Source organism: Anomaloglossus baeobatrachus, chromosome 2 (genome assembly GCF_048569485.1).
Source record: "Anomaloglossus baeobatrachus isolate aAnoBae1 chromosome 2, aAnoBae1.hap1, whole genome shotgun sequence".
NCBI classification, from domain to species: domain Eukaryota; kingdom Metazoa; phylum Chordata; class Amphibia; order Anura; family Aromobatidae; genus Anomaloglossus; species Anomaloglossus baeobatrachus.
Window position 1 is genome coordinate 479,062,217 of NC_134354.1, and position 26,489 is coordinate 479,088,705.

Sequence of the window (26,489 nt, forward strand, 5' to 3'; positions counted from 1 at the left end):
CAGGCGTTCCAGCCATGGCTGGAAGATAGGCAGATCCGAATTCAGTCGGACTACGCCACGGCGGTGGCATACATCAAACGCCAAGGCGGCACAAGCAGTCGGCAAGCCTTCCAGCAAGTCCGGCGGATTCTGCTGTGGGTGGAAGCCACAGCCTCCACCATCTCCGCAGCTCACATCCCGGGCGTAGAAAACTGGGAAGCAGACTTTCTCAGTCGCCAGGGCATGGACACAGGGAATGGTCTCTTCGACCGGACGTGTTTCAGAGATTTGTTGCCGCTGGGGAAGCTGGACGTCGACCTATTGACGTCCCGGCACAACAACAAGGTCCCGGCATTCATGGCACGTTCTCAAGATCACAGAGCTCTGGCGGCAGACGCATTAGTTCAGGATTGGTCGCAGTTTCCACTGCCTCACGTATTTCCCCCTCTGGCGATGCTGCCCAGAGTGTTACGCAAGATCAGATCCGACTGCCGCCGCGCCATCCTCGCTGGCCGAGGAGGTCGTGGTACCCGGACCTGTGGCATCTCACGGTAGGCTAACCGTGGACACTACCAGACCGGCCAGACTTGCTGTCTCAAGGGCCGTTTTTTCCATCTGAATTCTGCGGCCCTCAAACTGACTGCGTAGCCATTGAATCCTGGATCCTAGCGTCTTCAGAGATATCTCAAGAGGTCATTGCCACTATGAGACAGGCCAGGAAACCAACGTCCGCCAAGATCTACCACAGGACGTGGAAGATTTTCTTATCCTGGTGCTCTGATCAGAGTTTTACTCTCTGGCCATTCACCTTGCCCACTTTCTGTCCTTCCTTCAATCCGGAATGGAAAAGGGGTTGTCTCTCGGTTCCCTTAAGGGACAAGTTTCGGCGCTTTCTGTGTTTTTTTTTGTTCAGAAGCGTCTAGCCAGACTCCCTCAGGTACGCACGTTCCTGCAGGGGGTTTGCCACATAGTCCCTCCTTACAAGCGTCGGCTAGAACCCTGGGATCGGACCAGGGTGATACCGGCTCTTCGGAAACCACCCTTCGAGCCAATAAGGGATATTCTCTTTCACGCCTTTCGCAGAAGGTGGTCTTCCTAGTGGCAGTCACGTCACTCCGCAGAGTGTCTGACATAGCAGCGCTGTCATGCAAAGCCCCCCTTCCTGGTGTTTCACCAGGACAAGGTGGTTCTGCGTCCGGTTCCGGAATTTCCCCCGAAGGTGGTATCCTCTGTTCATCTCAATCAGGATATCTTCTTACCTTCTTTTAGTCCTCATCCGGTTCACCAACGTGAAAAGGATTGGCACTTGTTAGGTCTGGTGAGAGCACTCAGACTCTACATTTCCCGTACGGCGCCCCTGCACCGCTCGGATGCACTCTTTGTCCTTGTCGCTGGCCAGCGTAAAGGGTCACAAGCTCCCAAGTCAACTTGGCTCGGTGGATCAAGGAACCAATTCTTGAAGCCTACCGTTCTGCTGGGCTTCCGGTTCCTTCGGGGCTGAAGGCCCATTCTGCCAGAGCCGTGGGTGCGTCCTGGACGTTGCTGCACCAGGCTACGGCTCAGCAGGTGTGTCAGACGACTACCTGGTTGAGTCTGCACGCTTTCACGAAGCACTATCTAGTGCATACCTACGCTCGGCAGATGCCAGCTTAGGTAGGCGAGTCCTTCAGGCGGCGGTTGCCCACCTGTAGGAAGGAGCCGTTTTACGGCTCTTTTTACCGAGGTATTCTTTTACCCACCCAGGGACTGCTTTTGGACGTCCCAATTGTCTGGGTCTCCCAATGGAGCGACAAAGAAGAAGGGAATTTTGTTTACTTACCGTAAATTCCTTTTCTTCTAGCTCCAATTGGGAGACCCAGCACCCGCCCCTGTTCCCTTCGGGCTGTTAGTTCTTTGTGTACACATGTTGTTCAGATTGAATTGTTCTTGGTTATGGTTTCAGTTCTCCGAACATCCTTCGGATTGAAGTTACCTTAGACCAATTTATAAGTTTCCTCCTTCCTGCTTTTGCACCAAAACTGAGGAGCCCGTGATGCACGGGAGGGTGTATAGCAGAGGGGAGGGGTTTACACTTTTAAGTGTAATACTTTGTGTGGCCTCCGGAGGCAGAAGCTATACACCCAATTGTCTGGGTCTCCCAATTGGAGCTAGAAGAAAAGGAATTTACGGTAAGTAAACAAAATTCCCTTCTTCTGTTCGGTCGGGCTGTATACCCTTTTTTGCCCATATACCCTCAGTGATCATTCTCCTAGGAGACAACAGCATGTCGTCCACAAGGAGCAAAGCTGCTAAGGCACAGGGTTTTTTTGCGGCCTGTACCTCTTGTGGGGCTATGTTACCTGCGGGTTCCACCTACCCTCACTGTGAGCAATGCTCAACCCCTGTTTCGCTTGCTCAGCCGGAGCCTCAGTCACTAGTGGGCCCCTCGGCTCATGTAGACCCCCCTGCTCCCCCTGTCCAGGCGGCAGGGACAGAGTTCGCCTCTTTTGCTGAGAAACTCTGAGTCACTTTCACATTCCATGGCTCAGTCTATGGACAAATGGTCTGCCAAGCTGCTAGAAGCTTTGCAGTCCAGACCGGTCCTTACACAGGCCCCGGCTCCTGTTGGATCGTCGCCTCCAGGCCCCTCTCGGTCCGCGCCGCAGCGCGCTCCCAGGTTGGGCCCTAGGTCCCACGTGGAGGACTCCGGCCCGGACCACAGTCCTAGACCGGCTAAGCGGGCTCGCTGGGAATCTTCCCCAACTTCTTCACGCTGCTCGGGTTCCCAGCTTGAGGACTCTCTGGAGGACGAGGCGGACGTAGCAGCCCAGGGCTCTGACCCTGACGTCGCCCTTAACCTTGATACACCTGAAGGGGACGCCTTAGTGAATGATCTTATCTCGTCCATCAACCAGGTGTTGGATCTCTCTCCCCCGCCTCCTCCTATAGAGGAGTCGGCGTCTCAGCAGGAGAAACACCCAGTTTCGGTTCCCCAAACGTACACGTAGTGCGTTTTTCGATCACTCTAACTTCAGAGACGCTGTCCAGAAGCCCAGAGCGGTTCCGGACAAGCGCTTTACTAAGCGCCTCACTGACACGCGTTACCCCTTCCCCTCTGAAGTCGTTAAGGGTTGGGCTCAATGTCCCAAGGTGGATCCTCCAGTCTCTAGATTGGCGGCTAGATCTGTGGTATCGGTTGCAGATGGCTCATCACTAAAGGATGCCACTGACAGGCAGATAGAGCTCCTGGTGAAGTCCATCTATGAGGCCACGGGCGCGTCTTTTGCCCCGGCCTTTGCAGCCGTGTGGGCACTCCAAGCTATCTCAGCTTGTCTGGCTGAGATTAATGCTGTCACACGTAATTCTGCTCCGCAAATTGCGTCTTTGACTTCTCAAGCGTCAGCTTTTTCTTCCTACGCCATGAACGCAGTCCTAGACTCTGCTAGCCGTACAGCTGTGGCATCCGCTAACTCTGTGGCAGTCCGCAGGGCCATGTGGCTGCGCGAATGGAAGGCAGACTCTGCCTCCAAGAGGTTCTTAACCGGTTTGCCGTTTTCTGGCGAACGCTTGTTTGGCGAACGATTGGATGAGATTATTAAGGAATCCAAGGGAAAGGACTCCTCCTTACCCCAGTCCAAACCTAAGAGACCTCAGCAACGAAAAATACAATCGAGGTTTCGGTCCTTTCGTCCCTCCGCCAAGCCCCAATCCTCTTCGTCCAGCAGGCCGGAGAAAGGCCAGAGGAACTCCTATGCGTGGCGGGCCAAGTCACGCCCCCAAAAGGCCGCAGGAGGCACTGCCTCCAAGGCGGCCTCCTCATGACTCTCGGCATCCCCTAGCCGCATCCTCGGTCGGTGGCAGGCTCTCCCGCTTTGGCGACGCCTGGTGGCCACATGTTCAAGACCGATGGGTGAGAGACATTCTGTCTCACGGTTACAGGATAGAGTTCAGCTCTCGTCCTGCGGCTCGTTTCTTCAGAACCTCTCCGCCCCCCGCTCAGACCGACGCACTTTTTCAGGCAGTGGACGCTCTGAAGACAGAAGGAGTTGTGACCCCCGTTCCCCTTCAGGAACGTGGTCGCGGCTTTTACTCCAACTTGTTCGTGGTGCCAAAAAAGGACGGATCATTCCGTCCCGTTCTGGACCTCAAGCTGCTCAACAGACATGTGAGAACCAGACGGTTTCGGATGGAATCCCTCCGCTCGGTCATCGCCTCGATGTCACAAGGAGACTTCCTAGCATCGATCGACATCAAGGATGCTTATCTCCACGTGCCAATCGCACCCGAACATCAACGCTTCTTGCGTTTCGCCATCGGGGACGAACACCTTCAGTTCGTGGCATTGCCTTTCGGCCTGGCGACAGCCCCACGGGTTTTCACCAAAGTCATGGCATCCGTCGTGGCGGTCCTACACTCTCAGGGCCACTCGGTGATTCCCTACTTAGACGATCTCCTAGTCAGGGCCCCTTCTCGGGTGGGTGTCAACACAGCCTTACCGTTGCTCTGACGACTCTCCAGCAGTTCGGGTGGATCATCAACTTCCCGAAATCCAAGTTGACACCGACCCAATCACTGACTTACCTCGGGATGGAGTTTCATACACAGTCAGCGGTAGTCAAGCTACCGCGGGACAAACAGATTTCTCTGCAGGCAGGGGTGCAATCACTTCTTCGGAGTCAGTCACACCCCTTAAGGCGCCTCATGCACTTCCTGGGGAAAATGGTGGCAGCGATGGAGGCAGTGCCGTTCGCGCAATTCCATCTACGGCCACTCCAATGGGACATTCTCCGCAAATGGGACAGGAGGTCGGCTTCCCTCGACAGGAACGTCTCTCTTTCCCTTGCAACCAAGACGTCTCTTCAGTGGTGGCTCCTTCCCAATTCTCTATCGCAGGGAAAATCCTTCCTACCCCCAACCTGGGCTGTGGTCACCACGGACGCGAGCCTGTCAGGGTGGGGAGCAGTTTTTCTCCACCACAGGGCTCAGGGAACCTGGACTCCGATAGTCTTCCCTTCAGATCAATGTTCTGGAGATAAGGGCAGTGTATCTAGCCCTATTGGCTTTTCATCGGTGGCTGGAGGGCAGGCAGATCCGTATCCAGTCGGACAACGCCACTGCCGTCGCATACATCAACCACCAAGGTGGCACTCGCAGTCGTCAAGCCTTCCAGGAAGTCCGGCGGATTCTGAAGTGGGTGGAGGCCACAGCCTCCACCATCTCCGCAGTTCACATCCCGGGCGTAGAAAACTGGGAAGCAGATTTTCTCAGTCGTCAGGGCATGGATGCGGGGGAATGGTCTCTGCACCCAAAAGTGTTTCGAGAGATCTGTCGCTGCTGGGGAACGCCGGACGTCGATCTCATGGCGTCACGGCACAACAACAAAGTCCCGGCTTTCATGGCACGGTCTCAGGATCACAGAGCTCTGGCGGCGGACGCTTTAGTTCAGGATTGGTCGCAGTTTCGACTGCCTTATGTGTTTCCTCCTCTGGCGATGCTGCCCAGAGTGTTACGCAAGATCAGGTCCGACTGCCGTCGCGCCATTCTCGTCGCTCCAGACTGGCCGAGGCGGTCGTGGTACCCGGATCTGTGGCATCTCACGGTGGGTCAACCGTGGGCGCTTCCAGACCGCCCAGACTTGCTGTCACAAGGCCCATTTTTCCATCTGAATTCTGAGGCCCTCAACCTGACTGTGTGGCCATTGAGTCCTGGCTCCTAGCGTCTTCAGGGTTATATCAGGATGTTATTGCCACCATGAGACAGGCCAGGAAGCCAACGTCCGCCAAGATCTATTACAGGTCTTGGCAAATCTTCTTATCCTGGTGCTCTGATAACGGTTTTCCTCCATGGCCGTTTGCCTTACCCACTTTTCTTTCATTCCTTCAATCCGGAATGGACAAGGGTTTGTCACTCGGCTCTCTCAAGGGCCAAGTATCGGCGCTCTCCGTATTTTTTCAAAAGCGCCTAGCCAGGCTTCCGCAGGTACGCACGTTCCTGCAGGGAGTTTGCCACATTAGTCCCACCTTACAAGCGTCCGCTAGAACCCTGGGATCTTAACAGGGTGCTAACGGCTCTTCAGAAACCACCTTTCGAGCCGCTGCGAGATGTCTCTTTATCACGTCTTTCGCAGAAGGTGGCCTTTCTAGTGGCAGTTACATCACTCCGGAGAGTGTCTGAGCTTGCAGCGCTGTCATGCAAAGCCCCCTTCCTGGTGTTTCACCAGGATAAGGTGGTTCTGCGTCCGGTCCCGGAATTTCTCCCTAAGGTGGTATCTCCTTTTCATCTCAATCAGGATATCTCCTTGCCTTCATTTTGCCCTAATCCAATTCACCAATGTGAAAAGGATTTGCACTCGTTGGATCTGGTGAGAGCACTCCGGCTCTACGTGTCTCGCACGGCGCCCCTGCGTCGTTCAGATGCGCTCTTTGTCTTTGTCGCTGGCCAGCGTAAGGGCTCGCAGGCTTCCAAGTCAACCTTGGCTCGGTGGATCAAGGAACAGATTCTCGAAGGCTACCGTTCTTCTGGGCTTCCGATTCCTTCAGGGCTGAAAGCCCATTCTACCAGAGCCGTGGGTGCGTCCTGGGCATTGCGGCACCGGGCTACGGCTCAGCAGGTGTGTCAGGCAGCTACGTGGTCTAGTCTGCACACTTTCACGAAACACTATCAAGTGCATACCTATGCTTCGGCAGACGCCAGTCTCGGTAGGCGAGTCCTCCAGGCGGCGGTTGCCCACCTGTAAGAGGGGGCCATTTCGGCTCTTTTTTATTGAGGTATTCTTTTACCCACCCAGGGACTGCTCTTGGACGTCCCAATTGTCTGGGTCTCCCAATGGAGCGACAAAGAAGAAGGGAATTTTGTTTACTTACCGTAAATTCCTTTTCTTCTAGCTCCTATTGGGAGACCCAGCACCCGCCCCTGTTCCCTTCGGGCTGGTTGTTCTTTTGTGTACACATGTTGTTCATGTTGAATTGTTCTTTCTTCGGCGCTCCATTGGGAGACCCAGACGATTGGGTGTATAGCACTGCCTCCGGAGGCCACACAAAGCATTACACTAAAAAGTGTAAGGCCCCTCCCCTTCTGGCTATACACCCCCAGTGGGATCACTGGCTCACCAGTTTTCTGCTTTGTGCGAAGGAGGTCAGACATCCACGCATAGCTCCACTGTTTAGTCAGCAGTAGCTGCTGACTATGTCGGATGGAAGAAAAGAGGGCCCATATGGGGCCCCCAGCATGCTCCCTTCTTACCCCACTTGTGGTTTGTAAGGTTGAGGTACCCATTGCGGGTACAGAGGCTGGAGCCCACATGCTGTTTTCCTTCCCCATCCCCCTGAGGGGCTCTGAGGAAGTGGGATCTTACCGGCCCCCAAGCCCTGAGGCCGGGCTCCATCCACAGACCCAGTGAACCTGCTGGATACGGAGCTGGGTACCGTTCAGGGACAAGGCCCTGCAACTTTCAGGTACTCTGTGTCCCCGTACAGACAGGCACGCACACGCCAGACTTGCTGGGTGTGTTAGTGCGCCGGGGACAGTAGCGCTGCACGCTGGGGTTTGAGTCACAGCAGCTTAGCTGTGTGACTTCATGTGCTGGGAACTACCGCGCCGGCCACTCTCAGAGCGGCGGCGCGGCTGGGACTTGTAGTGCGCCGGGGACTTAGCGCCGACCGCGCTTTTACGGCGGCGGCGCTTATAAATTTAGTCCCCGGCTTTTGCGGCCTAGCTCCGCTTCGTTCCCGCCCCCTCCCTGTCAATCAGGGAATGGGACAGACGCTGTGCAATCGTCAGCGCCGAGGGCTGGAGCCTTATTTACATGCTCCAGCCCTCTCACTAGGCACAGTGGGACGCAGGTTTCCCGCTTTTGGTCTGAGCACGCCCAGGGCCCGCCCCCCCCTCCACAGGACGCCGGCAGCCATTCCTGCATGCAGTCTGGCTGGAGGACGGACACAGGCTCTGGGAGACCCAGACTAGGGATTTCTGGCGACCACACACCCGCGTTTAGCGGGCGGTAAGCCGCACATTAGTGCTGGCCCCACTAGTGCCACAGTGTTGTATTTTTTCCTGTACCAGATATATATATATATATATACTGCACTGTACGGTCGCTTCTTGGCTGTATACCCCTATATTGCTCTGAGGAGACAGCAACATGTCATCCACAAAACGCAAGGGTGCCAAGGCACGGGCTGTATACTCTGCTTGTACAGCATGTGGGGCTAATCTACCAGCAGGCTCCAACGACTCTCATTGTGTGCAATGTTCAGTCCCAGTGGCACTTCGTCAGCCAGAGCCTATGGTGGTGGTAGCCCAGGCAGAGACGCCTGTGAACCCTGCCCCGGTGACGGGGACAGAATTTGCAGTCTTTGCTGATAAAATGTCTGTGACTATGACAAAAATCCTGGAGACCTTGCAGTCCAGGCCAGTTGCTCAGACCATGGACACTGCTGTGTCTATGTTCCCCGGTCCCCCTCAGTTGGAACTAATCCGTACTTCAAGGGGGTCCCAGGCATCACAGGCTGAGGGCTCTGACTCTGATGACAGTCCCAGGCCGCCTAAGCGAGCTCGCTGGGAGAGACCCTCCACGTCATCACGCGGGTCAGGGTCTCAGCGAGAAGGGTCTCTATATGATGAGACAGAGGTGGGTGATCAGGAGTCTGGTCCTGACACCGCACTCAATTTGGATACGCCAGATGGTGACGCCATGGTAAATGACCTTATAGCGGCCATCAATAGGCTGTTGGATATTTCTCCCCCAGCCCCTTCAGCAGAGGAGGCAGCTGCCCAGCAGGAGAAATTCCATTTCCTGTATCCCAAGCGTAAATTGAGTACTTTTCTGGACCACTCTGACTTCAGAGAATCAATCCAGAAACACCATGCTTATCCGGACAAGCGTTTTTCCAAACGTCTGAAGGATACACGTTATCCCTTTCCCCTGACGTGGTCAAACGCTGGACCCAGTGTCCAAAAGTGACCCTCCAATATCCAGGCTTGCAGCTAGATCCATAGTTGCAGTGGAAGATGGGGCTTCACTTAAAGATGCCAATGACAGACAGATGGACCTTTGGTTGAAATCTGTCTATGAAGCTATTGGCGCGTCGTTTGCTCCAGCATTCGCGGCCGTGTGGGCGCTCCAAGCTATTTCAGCTGGTCTGGCACAGGTGGACTCTTTCTTAAGTCCAGCAGTGCCGCAAGTGGCGTCCTTAACTACGCAAATGACTGCGTTTGCGACCTACGCTATCAATGCGGTACTAGACTCTACGAGCCGTACCTCAATGGCATCCGCCAACTCTGTAGTTTTGCGCAGAGCCTTGTGGTTAAAAGAATGGAAAGCAGATTCTGCTTCTAAAAAATGTTTAACCAGCTTGCCATTATCTGGAGACAGACTGTTTGGTGAGCAATTGGCGGAAATCATTAAACAGTCCAAAGGTAAGGACTCTTCCTTACCCCAGCCCAGATCAAGCAAACCTCAACAGAGGAAGTGGCAGTCAAAGTTTCGGTCCTTTCGAGGCTCGGGCAAGCCCCAATTCTCCTCGTCCAAAGGGACTCAGAAAGAGCAAAGGAGCTCTGATTCCTGGCGGACTCACTCACGCCCCAAGAAAGCAACCGGAGGTACCGCTTCCAAGGCGGCTGCCTCATGACTTTCGGCCGCCTCCCTCCGCATCCTCGGTCGGTGGCAGGCTCTCCCGCTTTTGCGACATTTGGCTGCCACAGGTCAAAGACCGGTGGGTAACAGACATTTTGTCTCACGGGTACAGGATAGAGTTCAGTTCTCGTCCTCCGCCTCGGTTCTTCAGAACTTCCCCACATCCCGACCGAGCAGATGCCCTTCTGCAGGCGGTGCATTCTCTAAGAGCAGAAGGAGTGGTGGTCCCTGTTCCTCTTCGGGAACAAGGACAAGGTTTTTACTCCAATCTCTTTGTGGTGCCAAAAAAGGACGGCTCATTCCGTCCTGTTCTGGACCTAAAACTGCTCAACAAGCATGTGAACGCCAGGCGGTTCCGGATGGAATCCCTCCGCTCAGTCATTGCCTCAATGTCTCAAGGAGATTTCCTAGCATCAATAGACATCAAAGATGCTTATCTCCACGTGCCGATTGCTACAGAGCACCAACGCTTTCTACGCTTCGTGATAGGAGACGACCATCTTCAGTTCGTAGCTCTGCCATTTGGTCTGGCGACAGCCCCACGGGTGTTCACCAAGGTCATGGCGGCAGTGGTAGCAGTCTTGCACTCTCAGGGACACTCTGTGATCCCTTACTTGGACGATCTACTTGTCAAGGCACCCTCTCAGGAGGCATGCCAACTCAGCCTGAATGTTGCACTGGAGACTCTCCAGACGTTCGGGTGGATCATCAACTTCTCAAAGTCAACTCTGTTACCGACCCAATCACTGACGTATCTTGGCATGGAGTTTCATACTCTCTCAGCGATAGTGAAGCTTCCGCTGGACAAGCAGCGGTCACTACAGACTGGGGTGCAGGCTCTCCTTCAAAGTCAGTCGCACTCCTTAAGACGCCTCATGCACTTCCTCGGGAAGATGGTGGCGGCAATGGAGGCGGTTCCGTTTGCGCAGTTTCATCTGCGCCCACTTCATTGGGACATTCTCCGCCAATGGGACGGGAAGTCAACATCCCTGGACAGGAAAGTCTCCCTTTCCAGACGGCCAAGGACTCTCTGCAGTGGTGGCTTCTTCCCACCTCATTATCACAGGGAAGATCCTTCCTACCACCGTCCTGGGCGGTGGTCACGACAGACGCGAGTCTGTCAGGGTGGGGAGCAGTTTTTCTCCACCACAGGGCTCAGGGTACGTGGACCCAGCAGGAGTCCACCCTTCAGATCAATGTTCTGGAAATCAGAGCAGTGTATCTTGCCCTACTAGCCTTCCAGCAGTGGCTGGAAGGAAGGCAGATCCGAATTCAGTCGGACAACTCCACAGCGGTGGCATACATCAACCACCAAGGGGGGACACGCAGTCGGCAAGCCTTCCAGGAAGTCCGGCGGATTCTGATGTGGGTGGAAGCCACGGCCTCCACCATATCCGCAGTTCACATCCCCGGCGTAGAAAACTGGGAAGCAGACTTCCTCAGTCGCCAGGGCATGGACGCAGGGGAATGGTCCCTTCACCCGGACGTGTTTCAGGAAATCTGTCGCCGCTGGGGAAGGCCGGACGTCGACCTAATGGCGTCCCGGCACAACAACAAGGTCCCAACCTTCATGGCACGGTCTCGCGATCACAGAGCTCTGGCGGCAGACGCCTTAGTGCAAGATTGGTCGCAGTTCCGGCTCCCTTATGTGTTTCCACCTCTGGCACTCTTGCCCAGAGTGCTACGCAAGATCAGATCCGACTGCAGCCGCGTCATACTCGTCGCCCCAGACTGGCCAAGGAGGGCGTGGTATCCGGATCTGTGGCATCTCACGGTCGGCCAACCGTGGGCACTACCAGACCGACCAGACTTGCTGTCCCAAGGGCCGTTTTTCCATCGGAATTCTGCGGCCCTGAACCTGACTGTGTGGCCATTGAGTCCTGGATCCTAGCGTCTTCAGGATTATCCCAAGGGGTCGTTGCCACCATGAGACAGGCTAGGAAGCCCACGTCCGCTAAGATCTACCACAGAACGTGGAGGATATTCTTATCCTGGTGCTCTGCTCAGGGAGTGTCTCCCTGGCCATTTGCATTGCCTACATTTCTTTCTTTCCTGCAATCTGGGTTAGAAAAAGGTTTGTCGCTCGGCTCCCTTAAAGGGCAAGTCTCGGCGCTGTCCGTCTTTTTTCAGAAGCGTCTAGCACGACTTTCTAAGGTACGCACGTTCCTGCAGGGGGTTTGTCATATCGTACCCCCGTACAAGCGGCCGTTAGATCCATGGGATCTGAACAGGGTACTAGTTGCCCTCCAGAAGCCGCCCTTCGAGCCTCTGAGGGAGGTTTCACTTTCTAGACTATCACAGAAAGTGGCTTTTCTGGTAGCGATCACATCTCTTCGGAGAGTGTCTGAGCTAGCAGCGCTGTCATCCAAGGCTCCCTTCCTGGTCTTCCACCAGGACAAGGTAGTGCTGCGACCCATTCAGGAGTTTCTCCCGAAGGTGGTATCCTCTTTTCATCTTAATCAGGATATCTCTTTGCCTTCTTTTTGTCCTCATGTAGTTCATCGGTATGAGAAGGATTTACATTTGTTAGATCTGGTGAGAGCACTCAGAATCTACATTTCCCGCACGGCGCCCCTGCGCCGTTCGGATGCACTCTTTGTCCTTGTCGCTGGTAAGCGCAAAGGGTCGCAGGCTTCTAAGGCCACCCTAGCTCGATGGATCAAAGAACCAATTCTTGAAGCCTACCGTTCTGCTGGGCTTCCGTTTCCATCAGGGCTGAAGGCCCATTCTACCAGAGCCGTGGGTGCGTCCTGGGCATTACGACACCAGGCTACGGCTCAACAGGTGTGCCAGGCAGCTACCTGGTCGAGTCTGCACACTTTCACCAAACCTTATCAGGTGCATACCTATGCTTCGGCGGACGCCAGCCTAGGTAGAAGAGTCCTGCAGGCGGCAGTTGCCTCCCCGTAGGGGAGGGCTGTCTTCGCAGCTCTAACATGAGGTATTCCTTACCCACCCAGGGACAGCTTTTGGACGTCCCAATCGTCTGGGTCTCCCAATGGAGCGCCGAAGAAGAAGGGAATTTTGTTACTTACCGTAAATTCCTTTTCTTCTAGCTCCTATTGGGAGACCCAGCACCCGCCCTGTTGTCCTTCGGGATTTTTGGTTGTTTTTCCGGTACACATGTTGTTCATGTTGAACGGTTTTCAGTTCTCCGACGTTACTTCGGAGTGAATTTGTTTAAACCAGTTCTTGGCTTTCCTCCTTCTTGCTTTTGCACTAAAACTGGTGAGCCAGTGATCCCACTGGGGGTGTATAGCCAGAAGGGGAGGGGCCTTACACTTTTTAGTGTAATGCTTTGTGTGGCCTCCGGAGGCAGTGCTATACACCCAATCGTCTGGGTCTCCCAATAGGAGCTAGAAGAAAAGGAATTTACGGTAAGTAACAAAATTCCCTTCTTTGGTTCATGGTTTTCAGTTCTCCGAACATCCTTCGGATTGAATTTACCCTAGACCAATTTATAAGTTTTCTCCTTCCTGCTTTTGCACCAAAACTGAGGAGCCCGTGATCCACGGGAGGGTGTATAGGCAGAGGGGAGGGGTTACACTTTTTAAAGTGTAATACTTTGTGTGGTCTCCGGAGGCAGAAGCTATACACCCAGTTGTCTGGGTCTCCCAATAGGAGCTAGAAGAAAAGGAATTTACGGTAAGTAAACAAAATTCCCTTCTTTTTAACCCTTTAATTTTCAATGGGGTGAAAGGGGGGTGATTTGAACTTTTAGGTTTTTTTTATTTTTTTTTAATTTTTTAAAACTTTTTTTTTTTTACTTTTTTTTTTTATTTTATTTTACTAGTCCCCCTAGGGGGCTATAGCGATCAGCAATCCGATCGCTCTGCACTATCTGCAGATCTCAGCTACAGAGTTGAGAACTGCAGATTTGCTGCTTCACTTTCAATGCCGGCTGTATTCCGGCATTGAGAGGAAGTGAGTCATGTTAGCTACAGGCGTCATCACATGACCCTGTGCTACCATGGCAACCGCCGAAAGTCACGTGATCATGTCACGTGACTTCCGGTGGGAGCGGGGTAAGTGACTGTCATGGCTGCGCCCATATACATATCGCTGCCAAGATTTTGGCAGCAAAATGTAAGGGGTTAATGGCCGCGGGTGGAAACGATTCCACCCGCGGCTAGCAGGCACACATGTCAGCTGTTGATAACAGCTGATATGTGCGCGGATCGCCGCCGCCTGCCGGCGGCAGGGGGCGGGGCTTACCGGCACACGATCCATGACGTACCCAGTACGTCATGGGTCGTTAAGGGGTTAAGCATTGTTTTTTCTTTTCCTTTTTATATTATACATTTTTCACCTTGAATTAGTGGTCATTGTGTAGAAATATTTCTCATCCTGCGGTTACGGATTCTGTCGTTCAGGTTGATAGGTTGTACGACTGGAAGAAAAGCCCAGAGACTGATGTGGCTGCTACTTTAAAGAAGCAAAAGAAGAATACGAAGGATGAGTTTGAAGAGCGCACCAAGGCTATTATTGTGGAATTTGCACAACAGGTGAGTACAAGGGTTTACCAAGCAGAGAAACAAACACAACTTATCATTTTTCATTATCAGAAATGTAATTAGTATGAGAGATGTGGTTTTAGTGTGAACACTTATCTTCATGAGTTGTTTTGCGTAATAACTTAAACTCTGGAGTAATTTACCATTCTTGCTTTAATTAAGGGCCTGAACGCCGCCTTGTTTTTTGAGAATAAAGATCCGCGCACATTTGTGTCTTTAGTCCCAACCTCCGCTCATACTGGAGATGGCATGGGCAATCTGATCTCTCTCCTAGTCGATCTCACTCAGACTATGCTTAATAAGAGACTGGCCCATTCAGAAGAGCTGAGGGCTCAAGTAATGGAGGTAAGTTTGAAAATGAAACACGTGTCCATTTTGGCCTTGTTTCTTGTATCAGATGTCACTTCTATTCATACAAATGTAATTTTATTAGGTGAAAGCTCTTCCTGGCATGGGTACTACTATTGATGTAATCTTGATCAATGGCCGCCTTAGAGAAGGGGATACTGTCATTGTTCCTGGTGTAGAAGGTCCAATTATCACACAAATCCGAGGACTTTTACTTCCTCCTCCAATGAAAGAATTACGAGTAAAGGTAAGTGTTGACTTCTTTCTTTAAGGGTTTTGTGTAGTCATTTATTGCGGTGTAGTATTGTAGCTACTGCATGATTGAGGCATTTACTGAGACAATGCAAATATTTAAAAATTAAAAAATGCACAACCATCCACATATCTATTAACCCAAAGTCTAAATTTATCATGTAATTCATTCAACAGGGCAACAATAAAATCAGAATTATGTTTTGTTCATCCTGTTTCCCCAAGAAATCAATAGTGATAAAATAGAACCAGTGTTAACTCCAACTTACCAGAAAGAAATCAGGTTGTTACATATCACTGCCGACAGAAGAACAAGCTTATGGCTCTCAGAATATGGCCGCAATATTTGCTAGTGCCAGAGTAACCCTAACCTGTACATGGTGTGGTATAAATGACAACATAAAACTCTCATATTGAATAAAACTGTAAACTAGGTCAGAATCATTCATGACTTCTCCCTTCAATGTTTCAGAATCAGTATGAGAAGCACAAGGAGGTTCTTGCCGCTCAGGGAGTGAAGATTTTGGGCAAGGACTTGGAGAAAACATTGGCAGGTTTGCCGCTTTTGGTTGCTCATAAAGATGATGAAGTCCCAGTCCTGAGAGTAAGTTTTGTTTCGTTAATCGTCACAACTTTCAGATTGTTCTTTATCAGAGTCATGATAGACTCTGTAACCCTGTGTCTTTTGTTAGGACGAGCTCATCCATGAGCTGAAGCAGACACTGAATGCTATCAAGTTGGAAGAAAAGGGGGTTTACGTGCAAGCGTCCACTCTGGGATCCTTGGAGGCTCTGCTTGAATTTCTGAAAACGTCAGAAGTGCCAGTAAGATTTCTATATTTCTACATGGTGTATATATTCCTAGCAAGAAAACCTTCTGCATATACAAGTTATGGTCTGATCATCTAACCTGTCCTTTATAAGGTGTGCTTTTATCTGGATACTTCTATACGGTGTCCACAGAGACAACGGTCTAGTGTGCACGTAAGGCCGAATTCAGATGTCCACATAGCACGATCTGACTACTGATCGCTGATCTCCTAACTCAAATTCAACATCCTCATGTATACTTATGTGATTAAGTTCTGATCAGGAGACCAGCGGTCAGTCTGGAAATCATAGTCTACACTCAGTGTTTCACAGACATCTGAATTTGGCTAGATTTTGTGTTTATTTTGGTAAATTAACTTGATATAGAAATAGAAAATGGATAAAATGGTCAATATAAGTGGGTTGTACTACAAGTAAATGATTTCTATGCCACGTTTGCCTTATCTGCACTATGTGACCCATACTGTGAGTAACTGGAGCACATGGCATGTTTGGTGTAAAAAGAAATATCATTACCCTTCTGTACACAGGATGGCAGGTAATCCAGTTACAGTGCATGAATAGTGCTGGCGATCTGTTTATTAACAAAAGCACTTTGCATATAACAATCATAACAAAGGGGCTACAAGTTTACTTTTTAATTTAATGAATCAATAGTACACATGAAAATAAGTAACTTTTTAATATATCTGACCAGTGGCGTAACTAGAGTTTGATGGGCCCCGGTGCAAAGTTCAGACCTGGGCACCCCCTCCACATACACGACACTTGGGGTACGGGACAATGACACTGACACTCGGGGTATGGGATTATGACGCTGACACTTGGCTCTTACCCTCAGCACCCAGATTTCCCATGATCTGAAATCCCTCTATGAGCACCCAGCTGATATCCATCTTGTCCTTGGCACCCAGCTTCCCCATGCTCTGCTATACATCTTTCCCTCAGCACCCAGCTTTCCCATATCAGAGCATGGGAAAGCTGGGTCCTGAGAGATGTATAGCAGAGCATGGGAAAGCTGGGTGCTGAGGGAAAGAGCCCTTTCTTCATCGTTCCTATGGGAGACCCAGACCATGGGTGTATAGCTTCTGCCTCCGGAGGACACACAAAGTACTACACTAAAAAGTGTAGCTCCTCCCTCCGAGCATATACATCCCCTGGATAACCAAATATAGCCAGTTCAATGCTTTGTGTTCAGGAGGCACACATCCACACATGCATTCTCATCTGATTTTTGATTTTAAAGAGTTTGAAGAAAAGTGGGTCCAAGCCTGGACCCCCGGCATGTCCCTTCTCACCCCACTGTGTCGGCGGTGTTGTTAAGGTTGATTTCAGGGCTGGAGCCTTACATGCCGCGCTCCTTCACCATCCCTCGGGCTCTGGCTTGAAGTGGGAGCCAGCACAGTTCTCACTGCCTTGCAGGAGACCGGTCTCCATCCGCAGCCCTTTCAGGACCCTGCCGGACGGAGCACTCATCCCTCAGGGACCTGGCCCTGCGTCTCACAAGCTAAGTATTGAGACGTTATTGTCAGGGGGGTCCCTTGCACTTTATTGTTGGGGAGAGTGTGTTATTTAACCTTTGTGACATTTCCGGCCGGTTCTCTGGTTTTCACCAGAGAACCGCGCCGAGGGTGCCTGCGCTCCGGCCGCATTGTAAAATTTAGTCCCCGGCTTCGCCTGAGGCCTAGTTTCGTTTTCACTGCCCCTGCATGTCAGTCATGTAGGGGGACAGTGCGGCGCCGCCCACCGGCCGTTCGGCACAGGGGAGGACACTCCTCTCTGAGGAGATGTTTCCCTCCCCTGTATATCTCCTTGGCCCTCCGGATCCCGCTGTTTGACTAGGCCCCGCCCCCTCTCCTCTCTCCGGCGCCATTTTATCAGCGTTCTCACACTGATCGGCGCTGGCTGCAGCATCTCTGCTAATCTGTCTGGGGGTCCGAGCTGGGATCCGGAGGGCACACAAACGGTCTGGTAAGCTACAACCTCCGGTTGTGGACCTTCTTATATACTCTCTGGGGGTCATTCTGGCTCAGAGCCCCCACCTCAGCAGCATGTCTCACACTAGGAGCAAAGCTGCAAGGCTGTACTCAATATGCACTGCATGTAAGCTCGTACTGCCTGAACCGAGCACATATCCACATTGTGATGCCTGCTCTAATATGGTGGTGCCTCAGCCTGGAGTTTCCCCAGTGGTCCCTCCGGCTGCTCCGGCCCCGGTGGCTGAACCCCCGGCTTGGGTAGAATCCTTCTCTAAGTCTATCTCCCAGTCCTTTGCCGAATCCATGGAAGAGTTGTCCCGGACTCTACTGAGCATGCATCAGCCCCCTTCTCAGGGCGCCTCTTCTGCTTTGGCTCGCTCTGCAGAGCTCACAGAGGATTCTTCATCTGCTCCCAGACCCCGTCCTCCTAAAAGGAGACGCAGGGTCACCTCTCCTTCCTCGTCCCGCGGCTCTGATTCACGAGCTGACTCACAGGACGAGGAGCATGTCTTTTCCAGGGGCTCGGACGCTACCTCCATGTGCCCCATTGATCTGACCGAGGGTGACGCGGATGTAAGTGATTTAATTGCATCCATTAATTCTGTACTGGACCTCAATCCGCCAGTATCAGAGGACCAACCCTCTCTTTCAGAAAAGCACCAGTTTACCTTGCCTAAGAGAACAAGGAGTGTGTTCTTTAACCACTCCAGTTTTCAGGCCACTGTGTCCAAGCCCAGGGCCTGTCCTGACAAACGCTTCCCAAAGCGTGGTTCTGATGACCGTTTTCCTTTTCCACCAGAGGTTGTCAAGGAGTGGGCTCACTCACCAAAGGTAGACCCTCCGGTGTCTAGACTCTCAGCCCGGACAGTTGTATCAGTGGCTGATGGCACCTCACTTAAGGATCCCACTGACCGCCAGGTTGACCTTCTGGCCAAATCTGTATATGAGGCGGCAGGGGCCTCGTTCTCCCCATCTTTTGCAGCAGTGTGGGCTCTCAAGGCCATCTCTGCTTCTCTGGAGGAGATGCATTCCCTCACTAGGGACTCTATGCCTGAAATGGTTGCCTTAACTTCCCAGGCTTCAGCCTTTTCAGCCTACGCCATGTCTGCCATGCTGGAGGCTTCTCACCGCACTGCAGTGGCTTCGGCTAATTCCCTCGCTATCCACAGGATCTTGTGGCTTCGAGAGTGGAAGGCAGATGCTTCTTCAAAGAAGTACCTTGCTGGGCTCCCGTTTGCTGGGTCCAGGCTGTTCGGTGAACAACTGGATGAGATTATTAAGGAAGCTACTGGCGGGAAGAGTACTTCCTTGCCACAGACTAAAACCAGGAAACCTGTCCAGGGCAGGAACCAGTCGAGGTTTCGTTCCTTTCGCTCCTCTAACTGGTCGTCCTCTAAGCCCTCGGCCTCGTCCACTAACTCAGCCAAGGACCAGAAGCCCAACTGGCGCACGAAGCCGCGTCCTCAGAAGTCCGCAGGAGCTGCTGCCACCAAGGCAGCCTCCTCTTGACTATCTGGCCGAGCCAGCAACGTCCGTGGTCGGTGGCAGGCTCTCCCACTTTGGCAACGTGTGGTTTCAACACGTCTCCGATCAGTGGGTGCGGGATATCATCTCCCACGGCTACAGGATAGAATTCTCATCCAGCCCGCCAAACAGATTTTTTCTGTCAACTCCCCCCTGCTCCAAGGCCGCCGCCTTCTCTCAGGCTGTGGCATCCTTGCAGGCCAATGGAGTAATTGTACCGGTTCCCGCCCGGGAACGGTTCAGAGGTTTCTACTCAAATCTCTTCCTAGTCCCCAAAAAGGACGGTTCCTTCCGGCCCATCCTGGATCTCAAGCTTCTCAACAAGCATGTTCAGGTGCGGCATTTTCGCATGGAGTCTCTGCGATCAGTCATTGCCTCAATGACCCAAGGAGATTTCCTGGCATCCATCGACATCAGAGATGCCTATCTGCATGTGCCAATTGCAGTTTCACACCAGCGTTGGCTACGTTTTGCCATCGGAGAGGAACATTTCCAATTCGTGGCTCTCCCCTTCGGGTTAGCCACGGCCCCTCGAGTATTCACCAAGGTCATGGCAGCAGTGGTTGCGGTTCTGCACCTCCAGGGGTTGGCAGTGATTCCTTACCTGGACGACCTTCTAGTCAAGGCTTCATCCAGCGCAGACTGTCAGCGGAGTGTCTCGCTCACTCTCGCCACTCTGGTTCAATTCGGGTGGCTTGTCAATCTGCCCAAGTCCACTCTGACTCCGACCCAGAAACTCACGTACCTAGGGATGCAATTCGAGACTCTGCCGGCACTTGTCAAGCTGCCCTTAGTCAAACAGCAGTCCCTCCAACTGGCGGTGCGCTCTCTGCTGAGGCCCCGCCGTCATTCCATCAGGCACCTAATGCAGGTGCTGGGTCAGATGGTGGCGTCAATGGAAGCGGTTCCCTTTGCCCAGTTCCATCTGCGTCCTCTGTAGCTGGACATTCTCCGCTGTTGGGACAAGCGGACTTCTTCCTTGCACAGGTTAGTGGCTCTGTCGCCACAGACCAGGGTCTCTCTTCAGTGGTGGCTTCGGCCCCTCTCTCTGTCTCAGGGACGCTCCTTCCTGGCCCCGTCCTGGGTGATCCTCACCACGGATGCCAATCTATCCGGCTGGGGAGCAGTATTTCTCCACCACCGAGCACAGGGCACTTGGACTCCGTCCGAATCAGCCCTCTCGATCAATGTGCTGGAAATCAGAGCTGTGCTCTTAGCTCTCATAGCCTTTCACCACCTGTTGGCGGGCAAGCACATTCGAGTCCAGTCAGACAACGCGACAGCGGTTGCCTACATCAATCACCAGGGCGGGACTCGCAGCCGCCTGGCAATGTTGGAGGTTCAACGCATCCTTCAGTGGACGGAGGACTCCAAGTCCACCATATCCGCAGTCCACATCCCAGGCGTAGAAAACTGAGAGGCAGATTATCTCAGCCGTCAAACCGTGGACGGCGGCGAGTGGGCTCTGCATCCGGCAGTGTTTCGGTCAATCTGCCGCAAGTGGGGCACTCCGGAAGTGGATCTAATGGCATCCCGGCACAACAACAAGGTCCCGGTTTACGTGGCTCGCTCTCACGATCCTCAGGCCTTTGCAGCGGACGCGCTGGTTCAGGATTGGTCCCAGTTTCGTCTGGCTTACGTGTTTCCCCCTCTAGCTCTCTTGCCCAGAGTTCTGCGCAAGATCAGAATGGAGGGCCGTCGGGTCATCCTCATTGCTCCAGACTGGCCCAGGCGAGCTTGGTACCCAGACCTGCTCCATCTGTCCGTAGAGATGCCGTGGCATCTCCCGGACCGCCCAGACCTTCTCTCACAAGGTCTGTTTTTCCGCCAGAATTCTGCGGCTCTCAGATTGACGGCGTGGCTCTTGAGTCCTGGATCTTGACGACTTCTGGCATTCCTCCCGAAGTCATCTCCACTATGACTCAGGCTCGAAAGTCTTCCTCGGCAAAAATTTATCACAGGACTTGGAGAATTTTCCTGTCCTGGTGTCGTTCTTCCGGCCATGCCCCTTGGCCTTTTTCCTTGCCGACCATCCTGTCCTTTCTACAGTCCGGTCTGCAGCTAGGACTATCCCTCAATTCCCTCAAGGGACAGGTCTCGGCTCTGTCAGTGTTGTTCCAGCGGCGTATCGCCCGGCTGGCTCAGGTGCGCACCTTTATGCAGGGCGCATCTCACATCATTCCGCCTTACCGGCGGCCTTTGGATCCCTGGGACCTTAATCTGGTCCTCACGGCCTTGCAGAAACCCCCCTTTGAGCCTCTTAGGGAGGTTTCTTTGTTTCGTCTTTCACAGAAAGTCGTCTTTCTAGTGGCCATAACTTCCCTCAGGAGAGTCTCTGACTTAGCTGCTCTCTCTTCGGAGTCACCTTTTTTGTTTTTTCATCAAGACAAGGTGGTTCTCCGTCCGACTCCGGACTTTCTCCCTAAGGTGGTATCTCCTTTTCACCTTAACCAGGACATTTCATTGCCTTCCTTTTGTCCGGCTCCTATTCATCGCTTTGAAAAAGCGTTGCATACTTTAGATCTGGTGCGGGCGCTCCGGATCTATGTGTCACGCACCGTTGTTCTTAGGCGGTGCACCTCTCTTTTTGTGCTGACCACAGGTCGGCGTAAGGGCCTCTCGGCTTCTAAACCGACCCTGGCTCGTTGGATCAGGTCGGCCATTTCTGATGCCTACTAGTGTACTCAAGTGCCTCCCCCGCCGGGGATCAAGGCACACTCGACCAGAGCTGTCGGTGCCTCTTGGGCTTTCAGGCACCAGGCTACAGCTCAGCAGGTCTGTCAGGCTGCCACTTGGTCTAGTCTGCACACCTTTTCGAAGCACTACCAAGTGCATGCTCATGCTTCGGCAGATGCGAGCTTGGGCAGACGCATCCTTCAGGCGGCTGTCGCCCATTTGTGAAGTTAGGTTTCGCCTACTTCTCAGTTTTCTGTTTATTTCCCACCCATGGACTGCTTTGAGACGTCCCATGGTCTGGGTCTCCTATAGGAACGATGAAGAAAAAGAGAATTTTGTTTACTTACCGTAAATTCTTTTTCTTATAGTTCCGTAATGGGAGACCCAGCACCCTCCCTGTTGCCTGTTGGCAGTTTCTTGTTCCGCGTGTTATCACCGGCTGTTGTTGTAGACAGAGACTCCGGTTGTTCCGGTTTTTTGCTCTATCTCTACTTGTGGGTGGCTATTCTCCTTCAGCTTTTGCACTAAACTGGCTATATTTGGTTATCCAGGGGGTGTATATGCTCGGAGGGAGGAGCTACACTTTTTAGTGTAGTACTTTGTGTGTCCTCCGGAGGCAGAAGCTATACACCCATGGTCTGGGTCTCCCATTACGGAACTATAAGAAAAAGAATTTACGGTAAGTAAACAAAATTCTCTTTTTTTCCCTCAGCACAAAACGTTCCCTTCCCATGCTTGTATTTTTGTCCCCCCTTGTATATAGTTCTCCAAATACTATAATGGCCCCCACATAGCCTTCCATATTGTATAAAGGGTACTTCATATATTATACTGCACCACATAGTCCTCCATGTTTTATAATGCACCCACATAATCCATGTATAAGGTGTCAGTCATGTTGTATAATGCAGCCCCATAGACCTCCATGTATAATGCAGCCAGCCCCCCATGCTCTATGTATAATACAGCCAGACGCCCATACTCCATGTATAATGCAGGCAGCCCCTCATACTCCATGTATAATGCATGCAGCTCCCCATGCTCCATGTATAATGCAGGCAGCCCCCCCCCCATGCTCCATGTATAATGCAGCCCCCCCCCATGCTCCATGTATAATGCAGCCCCCCCATGCTCCATGTATAATGCAGCCGAATTCATGCATGAGGTCAAAGGCTGCTGTTTACCTATTTCATAAGTCTCCCTCTGTAGTGGGCAGCTTTAGCTTAGCAGCTTGCTCTGCTGATTTGATATATATTTTTTTCCATCCATACAGTATGCTGGAATTAATATCGGACCTGTACATAAAAAAGATGTCATGAAGGCCTCAGTGATGTTGGAGCATGATCCTCAGTAAGTTTACCATACAGTCTTATGTACAGTTTATAGAATGGGTGGGGGGGTACTTTATCGGGTCTATCCATGTTCCATCTACACGTGTGGCCAAACGTTTTGAGACTGACACAAATGTTGGTTTTCACAAAGTTTGCTGCTTTGGTGTTTTTAAATCTTGTACTCGGATATTCCTTTGGTTACTGTAATACAATTATAAGCATTTCATGAGTTTTTATACTTTTATTGACATTGTGGTAAAAATCAATATCGACAGCGTTATTTTGCAAGACTTCTGCAGTTCACGTGGTAGCAGTCCCCTTTTTCTTCTGTAGACAATTTTTCTAAATGTCGTAAACAGTCTGTAGTGGGGCTTCATCAGAGAAAATAACTTTACCCCAGTACTCTGCCTAACAATACTGCCATGAATAAAGAATATTATCTAATCATCCTCCAAGAGCAGCTTCTCCAATGTTACAGGAGCAACTTGGTGATGAACAATGTTTTTTGCTGGCATTAACCCCTTTACGACCAAGGACGTACTGGTACGTCCTTAGTCATATCACGGTAATCACCGCCAGCTGCTGTGATGAGCTGGCAGTGATCCCTGCACATGTCTGATGATTTGAACAGCAGACATATGGGGCTAACAGGCGGGGGTAGATCCGCAATCCACCCACGCCTGCTTGCCGCTCAGATTGCTCTGTCAAAATGTGACAGTGCGATTTAAATGGCCGGCGGTGATCACGCTGTTCCCCGCCGCCATCGGAGGCCCTATGACGTGATCATGGGGAGCCGATGGTTACCATGGTAGAGACAGGTCATATGATGAACTTTGTCGCTATCATGACATATTTCCTGTTAGAGTCGACAGAGCGCCGGTTCTCACAGCAACGCCGCATTTCTGCTGATCAAAGCTGTGCAGCTCTGATCAACAGAAACGCATAAGCGATCTGACTGCTGATCCATAAAGTCCCCTAGTGAGACTAATAAAATAAATAAAAAATGTAAAAAAAATGTTTTAAATTTTAAAAAATAAACCTAAAAATTTAAATCCCCCAGTATTTGCCCCATTGAAAATAAAACCGTTACCAAATATGTGTATATTTTGTTATCGCCGCTTTCACAAATGCTTGATCTATCAAAATATAAAATCAATTAATCTGATCGGTACACAACATGGCAAGAAAAAAATTCCAAACGCCAAAATTACATTTCTTCGGCGCTCCATTGGGAGACCCAGACGATTGGGTGTATAGCTACTGCCTCCGGAGGTCACACAAAGCATTACACTAAAAAGTGTAAGGCCCCTCCCCTTCTGGCTATACACCCCCAGTGGGATCACTGGCTCACCAGTTTTCTGCTTTGTGCGAAGGAGGTCAGACATCCACGCATAGCTCCACTGTTTAGTCAGCAGTAGCTGCTGACTATATCGGATGGAAGAAAAGAGGGCCCATATAGGGCCCCCAGCATGCTCCCTTCTCACCCCGCTTGTGGTTTGTAAGGTTGAGGTACCTATTGCTGGTACGGCGGCTGGAGCCCACATGCTGTTTTCCTTCCACATCCCCCTGAGGGGCTCTGAGGAAGTGGGATCTTACCGGCCCCAAAGCCCTGAGGCCGGGCTCCATCCACAGACCCATTGAACCTGCTGGATACGGAGCTGGGTACCGTTCAGGGACATGGCCCTGCACCATTCAGGTACTCTGTGTCCCCGTACACACAGGCACAGCACACTCCAGACTTGCTGGGTGTGCTAGTGCGCCGGGGACAGTAAAGGGTTACAGTCACTGCAGCCTAGCTGAGTGACTTTATGTATGGGGAACTACCGCGCCGGACGCTCCGGGAGCGGCGGCGCGGCTGGGACTTGTAGTGCGCCGGGGACTTAGCGCCGACCGCGCTTTTACGGCGGCGGCGCTTATAAATCCAGTCCCCGGCTTTTGCGGCCTAGCTCCGCTTCGTTCCCGCCCCCACCCTGTCAATCAGGGTAGGGGAGAGACGCTGTACAATCAGCAGCGCCGAGGGCTGGAGCCTTATTTACATGCTCCAGCCCTCTCACTGGACACTGTGGGACGCCGGTTTCCCGCTCTGACTTGGGGGCACGCCCACGGCCCGCCCCTACTCACACGAGCTGGAGAAGGACGCCGGCAGCCATTCCTGCAGTCCGAGCTGAGAGATCGGACTCTGGGCAACCAGGCACAGGACTAGGGCGACCACACACCCGCTTATAGGCGGGCGGTAAGCGGCACAGTCTTGCACTCACAGGGACACTCTGTGATCCCTTACTTGGACGATCTACTTGTCAAGGCACCCTCTCAAGAGGCATGCCAACTCAGCCTGAATGTTGCGCTGGAGACTCTCCAGACGTTCGGGTGGATCATCGACTTCTCAAAGTCAAACCTGTCACCGACCCAATCACTAACGTATCTTGACATGGAGTTTCATACCCTCTCAGCGCTAGTGAAGCTTCCGCTGGACAAGCAGCGGTCACTACAGACTGGGGTGCAGACTCTCCGTCAAGGTCAGTCGCACTCCTTAAGACGCCTCATGCACTTCCTCGGGAAGATGGTGGCGGCAATGGAGGCGGTTCCGTTTGCGCAGTTTCATCTGCGTCCTCTTTATTGGGACATTCTCCGCCAATGGGACGGGAAGTCAACATCCCTGAACAGGAAAGTATCCTTTTCACAGAAGGACTCTCTGCAATGGTGGCTTCTTCCCACCTCATTATCACAGGGAAGATCCTTCCTACCACCGTCTTGGGCGGGTAGTCACGACAGACGCGAGTCGGTCAGGGTGGGGAGCAGTTTTTCTCCACCACAGGGCTCAGGGTACGTGGACTCAGCAGGAGTCCACCCTTCAGATCCATGTTCTGGAAATCAGAGCAGTGTATCTTGCCCTACTAGCCTTCCAGCAGTGGCTGGAAGGAAAGCAGATCCGAATTCAGTCGGACAACTCCACAGCGGTGGCATACATCAATCACCAAGGAGGGACACGCAGTCGGCAAGCCTTCCAGGAAGTCCGGCGGATTCTGATGTGGGTGGAAGCCACGGCCTCCACCGTATCCGCAGTTCACATCCCCGGCGTAGAAAACTGGGAAGCAGACTTCCTCAGCCGCCAGGGCATGGACGCAGGGGAACGGTCCCTTCACCCGGACGTGTTTCAGGAAATCTGTAGCCGCTGGGGAAGGCCGGACGTCGACCTAATGGCGTCCAGGCACAACAACAAGGTCCCAACCTTCATAGCACGGTCTCGCGATCACAGAGCTCTGGCGGCAGACGCCTTAGTGCAAGATTGGTCGCAGTTCCGGCTCCCTTATGTGTTTCCACCTCTGGCACTCTTGCCCAGAGTGCTACGCAAGATCAGATCCGACTGCAGCCGCGTCATACTCGTCGCCCCAGACTGGCCAAGGAGGGCGTGGTATCCGGATCTGTGGCATCTCACGGTCGGC

At 52.4% G+C, this 26,489-nt stretch overlaps 1 protein-coding gene across 3 annotated transcripts in view; it reads left to right on the plus strand.

The window, feature by feature from the left end:
• Nucleotides 1-26,489, plus strand: part of EIF5B (eukaryotic translation initiation factor 5B) — a 181,880-nt gene that overhangs the window by 100,949 nt on the left and 54,442 nt on the right. For all 3 annotated transcript variants that reach the window (XM_075336406.1, XM_075336407.1, XM_075336408.1), the window contains 6 exons: nucleotides 13,966-14,097; nucleotides 14,269-14,451; nucleotides 14,540-14,701; nucleotides 15,179-15,310; nucleotides 15,399-15,530; nucleotides 22,989-23,065. In XM_075336406.1, coding sequence (XP_075192521.1) covers nucleotides 13,966-14,097; nucleotides 14,269-14,451; nucleotides 14,540-14,701; nucleotides 15,179-15,310; nucleotides 15,399-15,530; nucleotides 22,989-23,065 — 818 coding nt within the window. The remainder of the gene's footprint in view (nucleotides 1-13,965; nucleotides 14,098-14,268; nucleotides 14,452-14,539; nucleotides 14,702-15,178; nucleotides 15,311-15,398; nucleotides 15,531-22,988; nucleotides 23,066-26,489) is intronic.